At 45.0% G+C, this 16,864-nt stretch overlaps 1 protein-coding gene across 1 annotated transcript in view; it reads left to right on the top strand.

Moving 5' to 3' along the window:
* The window catches only part of ptpn23a (protein tyrosine phosphatase, non-receptor type 23, a), a 28,494-nt gene extending 11,917 nt beyond the window's left edge, over positions 1-16,577 (top strand). Inside the window, exons 7-24 of the mRNA XM_072692506.1 lie at positions 21-101; positions 720-851; positions 2,714-2,761; positions 2,956-3,071; positions 3,166-3,245; positions 4,115-4,229; positions 4,388-4,453; positions 4,622-4,767; positions 6,789-7,094; positions 7,833-7,987; positions 8,151-8,302; positions 8,406-8,585; positions 9,156-11,802; positions 11,914-12,098; positions 12,272-12,376; positions 12,475-12,613; positions 13,756-13,869; positions 14,109-16,577. Coding sequence (XP_072548607.1) covers positions 21-101; positions 720-851; positions 2,714-2,761; positions 2,956-3,071; positions 3,166-3,245; positions 4,115-4,229; positions 4,388-4,453; positions 4,622-4,767; positions 6,789-7,094; positions 7,833-7,987; positions 8,151-8,302; positions 8,406-8,585; positions 9,156-11,802; positions 11,914-12,098; positions 12,272-12,376; positions 12,475-12,613; positions 13,756-13,869; positions 14,109-14,684 — 5,343 coding nt within the window. The 3' untranslated portion in view covers positions 14,685-16,577. The remainder of the gene's footprint in view (positions 1-20; positions 102-719; positions 852-2,713; positions 2,762-2,955; positions 3,072-3,165; positions 3,246-4,114; positions 4,230-4,387; positions 4,454-4,621; positions 4,768-6,788; positions 7,095-7,832; positions 7,988-8,150; positions 8,303-8,405; positions 8,586-9,155; positions 11,803-11,913; positions 12,099-12,271; positions 12,377-12,474; positions 12,614-13,755; positions 13,870-14,108) is intronic.
* Positions 16,578-16,864: the final 287 nt, after the last annotated feature.

Here is a 16,864-nt window from a genome sequence, read left to right as displayed (position 1 = left end):
AGGCTGTTCTGTGTTTTCAGGGTCAGGCCCAGGAGTGCCTCTTGGAGAAGTCAATGCTGGACAATCGGAAGAGTTTCCTTGTTGCGAGGATCAGCGCTCAGGTAAATGACTTCATCCAAAACCTCTGTTTATTATTCAGTTATTAATCTAATAACCTGTTGCAGAAACTTTAGTTTTCTGTTGTTATTTGTTATTATAATTTGGGAACCATCAGCTTTAGCATATCATGTGGAGTCCCACAGAGTTCTATTGTAGGGCCTATGAACCTGATGTTAATTGCGCCAGTAATGTAGGTATAAGTGAATGACTACATATCAAAGGGTATAAAGGCACTTTTTATTTATTTATTTATTTATTTTTCTTCAAGTTAAAGTTTGCAAAAGTTACATTTCAAGTCAGCACTGCTGATATATGAAGCTAAACCTGCATATGTCATGAAAACACATATACATAGTCACTGTCATGCACAAACCCAAAACCCAAAAATTTGGATTCCTGGTCATTTAGGAGCATTTCTATTGGTCCATTCATCATGAAATCTGGACCCAATGTAAAGAGTAAAGAATAACTGCCAGATTTACATTTTGTCAAAGAATCAAAAACAGCAAATTTAGAAATACAAGTGCATATCCTAAACACTGTTACCAGTTATGATCTCTTGGAGGTCGTGAAGAGGTGGATATATCGCACTGATTTGGTTTCTTCATTGTTTCCTTCAGGTTGTGGACTATTATAAAGAGGCGTGCCGGGCCCTGGAGAACTCAGACACCGCCTCTATGCTCGGGAAGATTCAGAAAGACTGGAAGAAGCTTGTGCAGATGAAGATTTACTACTTTGCTGCTATTGCTCATGTGAGTCTCTCTCTGAATACCTAAACATTAAACGGTGGGAATGTGGAGATTTGAAGATTTTCGGAGTGTGTTTTTAAACTCTGCAGAATAGTCTGCGCCCTTTTATCTTTGGACCCAAGTATCATGAAATGAGAAACTGAAACTGAAAGGTTTTAGTTAAACATTAAATGGTTGCATTTTTTTAATCCAGATGTAACAGTTAAGCCTCTGGAGTCTCGAGAGAATCTTCTCGATTTTTGCAGATACTCTTGTGTATTAATAGGGCTGTACATTAGCAAGGATCTGGCAATATGATATGTATCACAATACATGGGTTACGATTCTATATATTGCGATATACTGTGATACTTTAAGCAAGGTGATATTTTGCTAATGTTTAAAATCTAATTTTAGGTAAACTGTCATAGTATAAAAAAAACAAACCACTACACTCTAAAATCTGAGTGAAAATGTTTACTTTGCATGCAGTCAGAACAGGATATATATGTGTGTTCTTTAGGTAAATAAATTAAGAAAGTAAAACATTGTAAACAGACAGTATATTTTAGATCCTGCTTTAAAGGTTAACAGTCTGCTGTAGTTCTGTCTGTCTGTCAGTCTTTCATTCCTCAGTACTTAGTAAAGAAAATGCAGGGTATGGTGTAACTTGGCTCCGTTGTATTCACCATATTACGGAAGCCTTCATTCTCTACAACACTGAGAGGGCGCATGTCTCTGCAAATGAAATGAAGCACTGACTGAGTTATTTTGGTTGCATGAGTTGAGGTCAGTGGTAACTTTGGCGTGTGAACTGGTTACAGAGTGAGCTGAGAGGGATCCACTCGTTTAACGTCAGTGGTTCGCTGTTCTGTTTTACTTTACATCAGAATGGTGTCTCGCTAAGTGTGCTCTCACATTCCTTGTGTTCCCCGAATATTTGATTTTGGAGTGGCACATTTGTGCCTTCTTTGTTGTGAAAGCCAAAATGAGCCCAGCTCTGTACACCGCGGGAGCCAACCTAATGCGTTTGGATTGGGCCATTGGCGGTCACACTAACGCAGTTAGGTTTGCTAATGCTAATGTGGTGCGGTACTTGCTTACGTTGATGTGGAAGCGCCTAACGTCTGCCCCCTTGTGGTTGGGTGACTGCTGCGATTAATTAAAAATCTGTACTGTTTTTTTTTGTTGTTTTTTTTTTGTTTTTGAGAATCGATACAATATCGCAAACAGAATATCGAGACATTAAGGTATATCAATATTTTCTTACACCCTACACACCCTATATACTAATAGTATGTATATATTAGTATATAAACAGCAAGTGTTTCTGAGTGTCTATTGCTCGGTTTTACACAAAACCGTTGCACGAATCCACCAACTACAGATGAGAGGCAGATGACGGACACACAAATCCACCAGTTAGACGCAGTGAGAGGCAGAAACGAGTATCTTGACCCGTTTATCTTGACTCATAACTCCGGATGTGAGTCACGTGCGATCTGGCAATAAGATGCAACAAAAAGGGCGGAGTCTACAAATTCAGGAAAACTCTGAACCGGATTTCTGCACTGTGTTATATGGATATTAATAGAATCATAGAAGAATTTTTTAATTTGACGCAGTGGTGCGTTTGTGGTGGGCTTAATTTGTTGCCCACCTGCAAAAACCTCATAACCTCAAGTCAGTGTAAAAAGATTGTATTCAATTTTGAAGCATTTCTATTGGTCCGTTGATCATGAAATTGCGCTACACTATAAAGAACAACGGCCAAATTCACATTAACATGAAAATCAGCAAAATTGGAGATACAAGGTTTTAGATGAATTAGATAATGGTTATTGTTGGCCCTACCTGACCTCCTCTTTCTCACTCTCGCTCCACAGCTGCACATGGGCAAACAGGCTGAGGAGCAGCAGAAGTACGGAGAGAGGGTAAACGTCCTGCTTTCGTCACTCGTTCCCATCTTCACCTAAACCTCCGGAGCCCCCTTAGCTTATCATTGAGTTGCCAAACCTTAAGATGACCTCCAGGCTCAGTGCTGATCATCGTACTGTTGGTCCATAGCCTGAAGGTTTCTACTCTGGAAGATGCCATTTTAACGTCACCGTTCTCTGTTCCTCCCCAGCTTGCCTATCTTCAGAGCTCACTAGACAAACTGAACGAGGCCATCAAGTTGGCTAAGGGCCAGCCAGACAGCGTACAAGAAGCCCTGCGGTTCACTATGGACGTTATCGGAGGAAAGTATGTAAATGCTAGATACGATCACGCTGTCCTGACAGTTTGCACTCTTCATGAGAGCTCTGTAGAAACACATGTTTGCTGCTTCTGCTTTCAGGTTTAATTCTGCTAAGAAAGACAACGACTTCATTTACCACGAGGTCGTGCCGACTCTGGAGACGCTGCCCTCGGTCAAAGGTGTGTAGTCATCGCGACTTGCTCTCAGGACTTGCTGTGCCCTGTACTAGACTAGCTAACAGCTGGGAGTCCTGGAACTATTTTTATGTTAAGATTATGCTGGTTTCCTCAGAGTTGGCTGATTCAGCTATTTGTATACTTTTTTACTTTTATATATATATATATATATATATATATATATATATATATATATATATATATATATATATATATATATATATAATCATTCATTCATTTAATAACCATGCTTTTTTCTGCATATGCAAGTTTTCAGATGAGGGGTTTAATGACTGTGAACCCTTTCTGGAAACGTTTGATTTCATGTACGCTATGTGGACAAAAATATTGGGACACCATTTATTGTTTCTTCTGAAATCAAGGATATTACAAAGAGCTTGTCCTGCTTTTGTTGGAGTATCTGTCTCTACTGTCCAGAAAAGAGCCTTCTAGTAGATTTTGGAGGAGGAAGGAGGAGCATTGCTGTGAGGATTTGACTGTATTCAGCAACAACAAGAGCATTAGTGAGGTCAGGATGCTGGATGATGATCACCACCATACCTCATCTCCAACTCATCCCAAAAGTACTGGATGGGGCTCCACCATCCATAATCCAAGTGATGCTCCACAGCTTCTAAATGCAGGGGGGCTTTATACCCCTCTAGCCCACGCCTGGCATTAGGCAGCATGGTGCCCATAGGTTCATGTTGATCTGCTTTAGGGAGTCCTATTCTATTGACAGTACAAGGAAAGACAAGACCGGCTGCATTCATTAGAAGGGGCGTCTACAAGCATTTAGACTTATAGTGGATTGTAGTTGAAGGTGTTCATTAAAGTAAAACACACTCTGCTGCTTTTTGGCTTTAACCCAGGTGCCCCGCTCGTCAAAGCCTTACCTGTGAACCCCACAGACCCAAGTGTTACTGGACCTGACATCTTCTGTAAGCTGGTGCCTATGGCTGCTCACGAGGCCTCCTCTCTCTACAGGTCAGTGTATTGTACTCTGATTAAAGCCCCAGCACTTAATGATAGTCAGTGTGTTTTTTTGTGAGGCATTTATAGCTATTAATTATAATTGTTAGTTAATTCATAATTTACTGAATTACCTATTTAATTAACATTTATCCTCCTTTTAATATCCGCAGTGAAGAAAAGGCCAAACTGCTGAGGGACGTCATGACAAAAATAGACGGCAAGAATGAAACTTTAGAGTGAGTACCAATGTCTGAGCAGGATAGCTGTGGGTTAAATTTGGTAATAAAATTATTATCAGTATTATTATTATTATTATTATTATTATTATTTTGAGAACAAAGCTATAACCCCAAATTAAAAGTTTGTTTAATTAAGGTTATGTTAAGGTTCTGATGTTTTCTCAGGCAGTTCATGGACTCTCTAAATCTGGACCCAAACTCTGTGGACAACATGGACCTGTATAACAACATCCCCTCAGTGCTGATGGAGAAGTGTGCTGCTCTGAGTGTACGGCCAGACACAGTGAAGAGCCTCATACAATCCATGCAGGGTAGGTGTAGGGTAGTGTTTTCACACTGGTGGGTTACTCTTACTTATACTGGACCAGACTTTCATGTGATTGAGTTTCATATAAAGTGAATTTTTCTGGGGATAATTCAGCAGAACTGGTGTGAGAAAGCGGTTTTGTAGTAGTGGAACTAAATATGCCCAGATTAACAGATAATATTATTTTATTTGTATAGTACTGCGAGTATAATTTTATGCAAATGTTTGGGAACCCCAAACATTTGTTTGATATAACAAATAAGTGATACTCAGCAGTTCGGCAGGTCAAGTTTTACATTATGGGTTGGGATTAGTTAGGAAAATCGAGAATGACATAATTTGGTCAGGTGCCCATTGAGGTGATGAGGTGCCCAAACATTTTCACACATCTTTTCACATGCATATTCACATTTCACATGTTCACATAATTCAGTTACACTTTGTCATTATACTAATGCATGGTTCAACAGTACAAACACTTTTAGGCACTGTTAAGTCTCTGGTGCAGAACAGTTAGGACACAATACAACAGTGCAAGGACAATAGACAAAGCACATGTGGCTGGGTGATCATAGTCAAGTAATTTATTATACTAATATAAGAAATAAAGATGTAGTCCAACACTTACAACTGGGTGTTTTGCATGTAAATGTAAAAGTACAGTAGGTTCAGGTGTGTATGCTGAGGCAGACGAGTCCGGTGTTGTAAACAGTATCACACGTGTAAACAAGATGTAGAGTGCAGTAATGAGCATAGCAGCTAGTGCTCAGGTAGAGAGAAGATAATAGCAGCTAGTGCTCAGGTTAAGAGAAAAGTATTGCAGCTAGTGCTCAAGTTAAGAGAAAAGTATAGCAGCTGGTGCTCAGGTTAAGAGAAAAGTATTGCAGCTAGTGCTCAGGTTAAGAGAAAAGTATAGCAGCTAGTGCTCAGATTAGAAGAAAAGTATAGCAGCTAGTGCTCAGATTAGAAGAAAAGTATAGCAGCTAGTGCTCAGGTTAGGAGAAGTATAGCAGCTAGTGCTCAGGGTAGGAGAAAAGTATAGCAGCTAGTGCTCAGGTTAGGAGAAGTATAGCAGCTAGTGCTCAGGTTAAGAGAAAAGTATAGCAGCTGGTGCTCAGGTTAAGAGAAAAGTATTGCAGCTAGTGCTCAGGTTAAGAGAAAAGTATAGCAGCTGGTGCTCAGGTTAAGAAAAAAGTATTGCAGCTAGTGCTCAAGTTAAGAGAAAAGTATAGCAGCTAGTGCTCAGGTTAGGAGAAAAGTATAGCAGCTAGTGCTCAGATTAGAAGAAAAGTATAGCAGCTAGTGCTCAGGTTAGGAGAAGTATAGCAGCTAGTGCTCAGGGTAGGAGAAAAGTATAGCAGCTAGTGCTCAGGTTAGGAGAAGTATAGCAGCTAGTGCTCAGGTTAAGAGAAAAGTATAGCAGCTAGTGCTCAGATTAGAAGAAAAGTATAGCAGCTAGTGCTCAGGTTAAGAGAAAAGTATAGCCGCTGGTGCTCAGGTTAAGAGAAAAGTATAGCAGCTAGTGCTCAGGTTAGGAGAAAAGTATAGCAGCTAGTGATCGGGTTGAGCGAAAAGTATAGCAGCGAGTGCTCAGATTAGAAGAAAAGTATAGCAGCTGGTGCTCAGGTTAGGAGAAAAGTATAGCAGCTAGTGCTCAGGTTAGGAGAAAAGTATAGCAGCTAGTGATCGGGTTGAGCGAAAAGTATAGCAGCGAGTGCTCAGATTAGAAGAAAAGTATAGCAGCTGGTGCTCAGGTTAGGAGAAAAGTATAGCAGCTAGTGCTCAGATTAGAAGAAAAGTATAGCAGCTAGTGCTCAGGTTAGGAGAAAAGTATAGCAGCTAGTGCTCAGATTAGAAGAAAAGTATAGCAGCTAGTGCTCAGATTAGAAGAAAAGTATAGCAGCTAGTGCTCAGGTTAGGAGAAAAGTATAGTACATTTTACACTTAGAAAAACTGTGCTAACCCACAGTTTCCCCCTCACACCAATCAAACCTTCATTTTCTCCACCTCTTCACCACTCCTCAGTACTGTCAGGCGTGTTTACGGATGTGGAAGCCTCCCTGAAGGAGATTCGGTCAGTTCTGGATGAGGACGAGGCAGGTGAGCGGAGGCTGGAGGAGGTTGCAGGGAAGCAGGTTGTTCCGGCCCAGCCGGCAGCCCTGGCTGAACTCCGCAGGGATCTGGAGAAATACCTGGAGGCCCACGAGAAAGCCAGCTTTACCAACACAGAGCTTCACCGTGCCATGAATTTGCACATCAGCAACCTGCGCTTGCTCGGTGGACCACTGGACACACTGCGAGAGGCACTACCCAGACCACAACTGAGTGAAGGTGTGTGGTAATAGGTGCATTTCACCCAGGAATTCTAGTATAGCTTGGGGTGAAAAATGCTCAGATGCAGTTTAACAAGCCTATTTACCACCCTGTAATTATACTTCTGAATTAAACTGACTCAGATTTTCCTTTTTTTCCATTTGTGGTAGGCTTGTGGGGAAAAAGAATTATGCACTGTTCTGATTGGCTGATTTAACTCACCTTGACCTCACAGTAGCCACCTAGCATAGCTTTGTTTTTAGCAATATAACAAGAACATTGTACATATTTTTAGATGCGTTCCCAAGCTGAACTCCCTTGGCCTTAATAAAATAAGTCAAGACTGTGATGTAACAGTTTTGGAATTGGTCCGTTTAACAGCTATATTTTAGTTCTGCTGGATGTTCTTTTGAAGGAGAACCAGCAGTGTTTGAGGTTCAAGGGTTGTCACCTCCATCTAGGGTGCTATTCAGTAAAAGAAAATTAGGCAAACTACTCAGAAAACCTGGAGATTAAGCTGTATTACTTAAATATAACCTATTTTTTATATCTGGTGAGCGATCACTACTAAGATTAATATGAATTATTCATTATTTCGAATTATTTATTGATATTAAAAGACATCACTTGGGATTTGGGGCTAATTTCATACTAATTAGTTTGTTCTGTTTTAGGGCAAATATCTGTTCCAGTTGTAATCAGTTCTTACAACAATCAATAATGTCAGTGGCTAAGAACTTTTTTTTTTCTCCCCAGATGAAGTGGCAGGTCTCCAGTGCATGAAAAGGATTTTGGGTAAAGTCCAGGAGATGAAAGACCAGCGCAGCTCTCTCGAGAAGCAACTGAGGGACCTCATCCAGCAGGATGACATCACTTCTGTTCTGGTTACCACTGAGCGGGCTGATATGAAGGTACAGGGCTGTAGAACGGTGTGGTTCTTTTCTCCAGCCAAATGTTGTGAGAGGTTTTAATGTTGATTCACCACTGAAAGATTCAATTTCTCTTCATAGAATTGCTGGTAGTTGTGCATCAGGGGGTTATTTATTATCTGAATATATGGTTCTCCCTCCTCAGAGGTTATTTGAGGAACAGCTGAAGAAGTATGAACAAGTGAAGGTGTACATCGATCAGAATCTAGCTGCACAGGAGAACATCCTGAAGGCACTCACTGAGGCAAATGTCCAGTATGCCACTGTACGCAAGGGCCTGGCCGAGACAGAACACAAGTAAGAGTTACGGTTATGGCTTTGAGAAATGTAGATATTTTTGTGTTTTATCTAGATTTTTAATTATTGCATTCGACTCATTCAGTCATTCTTCACTCTGCAGATGGAATAATACAGTCCAGATGCTTGTTGCCTCCTATGAAGCTTATGAAGACCTGATGAAGAAATCTCAGGAGGGAAAAGAGTTCTATGAAGACTTGGAGGGCAAAGCTTCTCGCCTGTTGGAAAAGGCTAAGACCATGTGTAAAACCAGAGAAGAGGAGCGACAAGCCATAATGGAGAAGTAAGAAGCAGCATGGTCCCCTCATTATATCCCCCTAATACTTTATATCAAAAACTGAAAGTATACTGTAAACACTGTTTAAATGTTTGTGGACACTCCTTCTAATGAATGCTTTCAGCTACTTTAAGTTGCACCCATTGCTGACACAGATGTGCAAATGCACACTCACAGCTTGTCTAGTCCCCATAGAAAAGTACAGGCAATAGAATAGGACTCTCCTGAGCAGATACACATGAACCATTTGGCACCATGCCTAATGCCAGACGTGGGCTAGAGCACTTTTCGGGTGAGTTGGGAAGTTGGGGTGAGGTGGGGTGGTAGTCATCCAACAGCCTGACCTTATTAATGGTCTTGTTGCTGAATGCAATCAAATCCTCACAGCAAAATCTCGTAGAAAGACGACTTTTCTGGACAGTAGAGACAGTTACTCCAACAAAAGCTGAATAGACTCCCTTGATTTCAGAAGAAACAGTGAAAGAGCAGGTGTCTCAATACTTTTGTCCATGTGGTGTATTATCCACTGTGTAACCTTCATTGTTTTTCTTCCATCTTTTTTCCAACTTGCAACAGAGAGCTTCAGAAGAAGGCTCCTCAAAGGCCCACGGCCCCAAAGCCCGCTCCAAAAAAAGGTCCAGATATGGATCCCTCCAGCCTGGAAGACCCCGAAATAGCCAAACTGAATGCTGCCATACTTGCACTAGGTGGAGATTTGCCAGAAGAGCTCCGCAGCTTGCCTCCTGAGCTTGCTCTTCAATCAGCTGGACTTCCTGTGATGCCAGAGGCTTTTCACCCTGGGGCCACACCTAGCTCCACACTACACTGGCCCAGGACAGCATATGCACCACCCCGATTTCCTCCCAACCTACCACCTCCCGAACTTCTTGCACGAATCTCCCGTTTTGCACTTCCCCCAACCCAGGGCTTCAACCACAGTTTGCCGCCAGGACCCCTGCAGCCACAGGTTCCACAGATGCCTAACCCTCAGGTTTCCCAGCAGCATCCCTCAGTGCCTGGGTATGGTCCTCCATCTGTACACTCCCAGCCTGCTATGCCTGGGGCACCCACTCACATTCGACCATCTACCACCACTGTGGATAGTGTGCAAACCCCTATTCCTAGCTACACTCCAGCACCAGGCCAGCCAGCTATGCCTGCACCCACGCCTGGCCATCCTGTGCCCACCCCTGCTGTGTATACACCGCCTGCTCCGACTGCTCCCCAGCCTCGGTACATGCAGCAGCCCGGTGTTCCTGTGAGCCAACCACGTCATGCAGTCCACGCCCCTCAACCACAGACCCAGCCTCAGCAACAATTTCCACAAGTGCGTGGACAGAGCCAGCCACAACCATTTTTCCAGCCTGTGCCACCTCAGCATCACATGCCTCTGACTGGGCCCCAGCCGCAGTACCCTCATCCTGTGGCTCAACCAAGACAACCTGGACAGCAACTTCCATTCAACGTACACCCGACGCCAACTCCCCTGCAACAGCCTCAGCAGGCGTACCCACCTGTTTCGTTTGTCCCTGGCAACCAGCCTATTAATGCCCATGTTCAGGCCATTGCTCAGACCCATCTGCCCCATAATACCTTGCATCCACAAATGCCACCATCCTCTCAGCAAATGCCTCCAGTCTCCATGTCACATTTACCACATTCCCAGCCCTATATGCCCCCAGTCAGTCAGCAAGCACATCCTCTTCCCCCTCCGCAAATGCCCCTTTCCTCACAGCAGATCCCCCCTGCAGCCCACATGCAAATGCCTCCACCACCCCAACCACAGATGCTGCCGCCATCCACACAGATGTCTCCACCGTCGCATCAGCAAATGCCCGCAGCTTCCCAACCGGTGTTGCGCCCTTCTCATCCTCAAATGCCCACCGTTTCCCAGCCGTTACCACACCCCTCTCATCCACCAATGTCAACTGCTTCCCAGCCGTTTAGGCATCCCTCCCATCCACCGATGCCTGCTGTATCCCAGCCGTTACCACACCCCCCTCATCCTCAAATGCACCCTAGTTACCAGCCAGGATTTCCTGCAAACACGCCAAGGGTTTCTGTCCCTGTCCAGCCTCCGTTACCTCCTGCCTCTCTGTCCCCACAACTGCCCGTACATACCAAGGCTCTTCCTCCACAGCACCCTCTCCACTCACAAGCACCTCCAGGACCACGTCCTCAGGTGCCCCAGCACCCAGTCTGTTTGCCCCAGCAACCTATCCCCCCTCAGTCCACATCTTTGGGTTATCCGGGGAGTGTTCCTATAGTCCCCCAGCAGTCCCAGGCTCTCCCTCCACAGCTTCCACCAGGGGCACCTACATCTTACGCGCCGCCACATGGTGGAACCATTCCCACAGGCCCCATGCAGCATCAGGGACCAATTGTACCAGCTGGACCCCAGTCTCTTCCTCAGGGTATGATCCCTCCATCTTCAGGTGCACCAGGAGCTCCGCAAAACAACATTCTGCCTTCACCCGCACCATCGCCTTCTCCATCACCAGGCCCTTCCTCACTAGGTATGGTGCCTCAGAGGCCCTCTCCTGCTCTCACGCCTGTTGGTGGTGCACCAATACCCCAGACTGCCACAACACCCCTACCCTCATCTGCACCATTGCCACCATCTGACTCCCTATTCCAGCGCCAGAACTCCAGTACAGACGATCTTCTCTCTTCGAGCCCTGAGAGCCAACATGGAGGTAGCAAAGACACTGCCAATGTCTTACTGCCCACCAAGGCTGACCCTCAGGACGAGCAGCATCGGAAGAAAGCTGAGGGAGTGAAAATCATTCAGGGCGACCCGTACCAGGCCCCGGAGAGAGTCTCTCAGCTTTGTGCAGAGCTTGAAAGGTTTCGATCAACCGTGCAGTCTCTGGAGCGCCCGTCAGGAGAGGGAGGTTTGTCGGAACTTGATGCTCGGTGGAAGGAACTGCAGGATCAGCAGGAAAAGGATTCTCGACAGCTCTCCATCGCCATTGCACGCTGCTACACCATGAAAAACCGCCATCAGGACGTCATGCCTTATGACCGCAATCGCGTCGTTCTACGCTCAGGCAAAGACGACTACATCAATGCCAGCTTCATAGAAGATCTTTCGCCATACTGCCCTCGTCTTATTGCTACGCAGGCCCCCCTCACTGGAACTGCTGCTGATTTCTGGCTCATGGTCTATGAACAGAAAGTGTCGCTGATTGTAATGCTTGTGTCAGAGCAGGAACTTGAAAAGGTAAGGCCAGCAGACCCAAAGGGACCAATCAGCCATCACCCATTTTAGCCGCGACCTAAATCATTCCTTTGAATCCCGTTTAACAGAGTCCTCCTGTCTTTTGTCTCATAGCAAAAAGTCCTGCGCTATTTCCCATCTGAAAGAGGACAGCAGGTTGCCCAAGGTCCAATTACCCTCACTTTGACTACCCAGAAGAATACACCCACCCATGTGGAGCGCATGATTGGATTGCAGTATCGAGACCAGAGTCTAAAGCGAACGGTCATCCATCTGCAGTTCACCTCGTGGCCTGAACTGTGAGGAAGATCATCACCAGACTGATCATGCACATTCTTAACCTGTCTCTCGTTTACCCATCTTTCCTGAGACCATTCAGAATTCACACTTACTCATTGAAATGTACAGTGATGTCCTTAAAGTGCTGTGCTGTGCTGTCTGAACAGGCATTTGCCTTTTTCCCTCCAAACAGGGGCCTGCCAGAGAGTAAGAGTAACCTTATTCGCTTCATTCAGGAAGTCCATGGACATTACCTTCTTCAGCGCCCGCTACACATGCCTGTAGTCGTACATTGCAGGTGTGTTTCCCGCAGAGTGTTTACCTCTCGACTTACATCATGGTTCGCTCCATATCAGAAGCTTTACCTGTTGTTGTCTTTGTCTTGGTCGTTGTCAGCTCTGGTGTTGGCCGGACCGGTGCCTTCTGTTTGCTGTATGCTGCGCTGCAGGAGCTGGAGGCTGGAAATGGCATACCAGACCTTTCCCAGCTGGTGAGGAAGATGAGGCAACAAAGAAAGAATATGCTACAGGAGAAGGTTCGTACACACTAGACCATCAAGCATCATTTTTCCAATCCAGAGCTTAGCACTGGATTAAGGTTAATCTGAATTGGAAAAGCCCTTAAAATTAGAGCTGGGATCTTATCGTGATACACAGTATGCTATTTTAAGCACATTGAGGATATAATCGCTGCTTAAATAGTCAAAAAGTCAAATTTATTTTATTAAAAAGATTTTTACAACTGTTATCGTCACAAAGCAGCTTTACATAATTAGTAATTAGTAAAGACAAAAGAAAAAAAGAAATAACATAAGAAGACATGAAGGATCAAAGACCCCCAGTGAGCAGCCAACTGCGACAGTGTCAAGGAGAACCTCCCTCAGAGCTGGAGGAAGAAACCTCGGGAGGAACCAAGACTCACAAGGGGGACCCGACCCGTCCTCCTCTGATCAAAACTATTTATAAATTTTTGATAAAAATGACCAAACCACATACAACAGATGGTTAATAGTGGTGATATTGATATTAATAGTGGTAGATAGTCACATTTAGAGTCCATTTAGGTTTTAACATGGTCATCAAACAGGTAGCAGTGGTAGGAGGGTGTGCTGCTGGTCTGGCACGGGTGGTGGTAGGTGGGGGGCCTGATAGTCGGACTGGTAGGTGGCAACTGGTAGAGGGTAGAGGTAGAGGGGGCCTCAGCAGGCAATCTTCCAGCAGGTCGGGCCGGGAGGCCATTTACTTGGAGAAGGTAAAAAGAGAGGGTTAGTTCTGATTGGATTTATAGAGATCAGAGAATGTTGATCAGTATCATAGTGTTTCGGATGACTCCGGCAGGTCTGACTATAACAGCCTCATTAAAAGGAGAGAGCCAGAAGGTAACACAGACACGGGCGCTCCCTGAAACACTAGCATCCATCTGCTCCACCGTCCACAAACCTGAGTGATCGCGTGTAAGCAGCGACGTGTAAATAACACTGATCAGCTGCATGTTTCATTACAAACAGTCTAATTAGTTTGTGTTAACTGGATAAAGTGCAGCATATTTTAATAAAACTCACTGTATTAAACATGGGAGAGTGTATCATAATTAAATATTGTGATACATTATTCTTACCATATCGCCCAGCCCTACTTAAAATGTCCTAATCTGCTGTGGTCTTTCTGATTCATACAGCTCCACCTTAAGTTCTGCTATGAAGCAGTCCTGAAACATGCAGAGCAGGTCCTTCAGCGCCGTGGGATCATTACCTCTCCAATCCAGAAGACCACAAACAATACAGTAGTGAAGGTGGGTCACTTTGGACACTGTATTTCTTCTGAATAAGCTCCCCAGACAAGTCCTTGTCCTTGTTCTATGCCATCTGCAGGAGCCTGAAGTTACTGCGACTAGGGGGTGCTTATCTAACTATGAGGCCTTTCGTGAGCCAAATGAGATGTGTTAGAACCTAGAAACCTTGTTATGATTTTGGATTGATTTGATGTGTTCCCTGACCTGGTTAACAACCACCCCTTGATGTGTCTCTGCAGCAGTACCCACGACAAGAGGCTCAAGATATTGTTCTGGGAGGCGACATGCCCATCAGCTCCATTCAAGCGACCATCGCTAAGCTCAGTATCCGACCCCCTAGCATCGAGTCTGAGCAGGAGCCCAGCCAGGACCCGACCACAACTGCTGCTCCTACAGAAGCAGAGCCTCCAACTGTACCAGTGCAGCCAGCCCAGGATCCCTGTCCCACCGATGCTGCTCCTGCTTCACTAAGTCCCCCTTTGTCCTGCTCCTCTTCTCCGGGTAAGACACGCTCCCCTTCGCCTCCCGCGATACGCCATGGCAACGGGTTTGAAGGAACCACGCAGGAGTCCCCAGTCTCCAACCATCACCATCCTGCACCTGAAGCAGCAGTCCCACCTGCCTCGTCGTCTTTGGACCTGCTGGCGTCGCTGACACCCGAAGCCTTCACGCTGGACAGCGCCTGCCGCGGCAAACAGCGCATCAGCAAGCAAAGCTTCCTCCAGCCGCAAGAGGGCCAGGGCCTTCAGGGCCCTCCACAGGGGGATGACCCACTCAGTGCACTGGATCCCCTCTGGACGCTCAACAAGACATAAAAAAATAAAAAAAATAAAAAAAGAACACTATTTCCAAACACTAGTCCTTTCAGGCACCCTCTGTCTCTGACCTTCTTGGCTTAGTGTCGTACACTCGGAGCCAGTTTCCTGACCTGGATTACGCTTAGTCTTGGACTAAACTGCAGTGCAAATGGTCTGTTCTAGATTATTATGCTTGATCCTGGTCTGCGAAATTGGTCCTCGCGGTTTTGGAGGTCCGCAGCTCTGCCGTTTTAGTGCTTTTCTTGCTCGTCATCTTATCATCTCTGCTTTGATTGGTTGGACCATCTGTGTTGGAGCAGAGAAGTCACTCTGTACTGCGCTGTAACCCTGGAAAACACAAGGCAGATCTGTAAAACTATGTAAAAGAGCAGTTCTGGCTGCTCTGAAACCTCTTCTCAAAGTAGTCCCTGTGCCTATGGGACCACATCACTGTGCGTCTGTCCGTCCATCCGTCAGTCCGTCTGTGTTAGTCTGCACTTTTCCAGCACTGCCCTTCTTGATCCAGGCTGCGTTTCCTGACAGCGGCCTCCCTGCATGCACTCCTTACCCGGAGACTGTTAAGTGGTCCTTCCCACATGGACATCTGCACACCACGTATGTCTCTATGTTAGGAAAGGATGCCTAAAGACATAAAAATCTGAAGTTGGACTCTGACACTGATTTCTCCAAATTTCTGCTTGGTTAAATTGAGAAACGCACCAAGTCTGTTTACAAATGTGAAGAAACCAGACGTCTGACAACTATGATGGCAACTACGCTGCCTGATGTCTGATCGCTTGCTTTGGTTTTATCCTAAAATGCATCATAGGGTGGAGAGATGCATGTAAGTGAGGCCAAACCTCTGGTTCCTACAGATCCCTGGAACTGGGAAGAAATCAGAGTAGGTACGCTATATGGGCAAAAGTATTGGGACACCTTATTCATTTATTGAAGAACGTTTGAAGAGTTCATGCTACTTTTGTTGGAGTAAACGTCTCTTCTGTCCAAGAAGACGAAGAAGGCTTTCTACTAGATTACTGTGGGGGATTTGATTGTATTCAGCAACAAAAGCGTAAGTGAGTGAGGTCAGAATGGTGGATAATCGACACCCCACCTCATCATCCCCAACTCACCCCAAAAGTACTGGATGGAGCTCCACCATCCATCATTCCAGATAACCCCATTCTTCCTTACTGCGGGGGGGCTTTATATACCCCTCTAGACCACACCTGGCATTAGGCAGCATGGTGCCAGTAGGTTCAGTACTCGCATTTGCACATCTGTATCAGCAACAGGTGCCACTTAAAGCAGCTGAATGCTTTCATTAGAAGGGGTGTCCACAAACATTTGGACATGTAGTGTATGTTTCTCTAGAATGAACCATTTCACACTAAACTTAGCATACGTGACTTTGTTTGCACTAATGCAGAAACTTAGAAAAAGTGGTGGAGTTCCCCTTCAAGCAGAGTGATGGCTGGGTTTCTAGAGACAGATTAAACGGATTCCAGGGAAGTTAAAGTGAGCCGGATGGAGAATTCCCAATTTCGCTGTGTAATGCGGTCTGCATTGTGGCTCGTCGTTCGGCAATTACACCACCCTCTACAGGCTACAGTGTTCTACACCTGAGCGGGAATATGATTATGGTTAAAAACAAGGGGAATTTGGCCTTCAGCTCCGAAAGCAAAGACCTACGTACTAGCAGTCGTTCATAGTTAGCATTCCTTTTCTTTCTACAGGGCTAGTCCAGCCTGGAGACGAAGCGCAGAATCGCTATGCTGTGTACTCACGTTACTTATGACACTTAATGTTGGCGAATCAGCACTCCAGAATCCTTCACAGTCTAATGAGTTGATTCCTTCTGCCTAAATATTGTAAATATATCTTAATTAAAATCAGCATCGTTGAACCATTCCTGAAGTGTGTCGGCCTTAAATTGGAATATTTGAGTTTACCAATGAGGCTCTGTCTCAAAATGCCTGTTGAGCTTTTTTTCACGCTGTGTAAACTAATCTAATCCCATCATTCTGAACCCCGTTTACTGCAGAAGCTCCAGATCTCATCAGATCAGATAAAGCAGCTGAACATGAATCCAGTAAAAAGGAGAAACAAGAGCTTCTCATTCTGAAGAAAGAAAGTAGTGAGATCTTGTCGGTGAGCTAGTCTGAAGAACAGAGCTCGGTTCCTCCAGGGTTCTCCTG

Source organism: Salminus brasiliensis, chromosome 1, assembly GCF_030463535.1.
Source record: "Salminus brasiliensis chromosome 1, fSalBra1.hap2, whole genome shotgun sequence".
Taxonomy (NCBI): Eukaryota; Metazoa; Chordata; class Actinopteri; order Characiformes; family Bryconidae; genus Salminus; species Salminus brasiliensis.
This window is presented reverse-complemented; position numbering and strand designations above follow the sequence as displayed.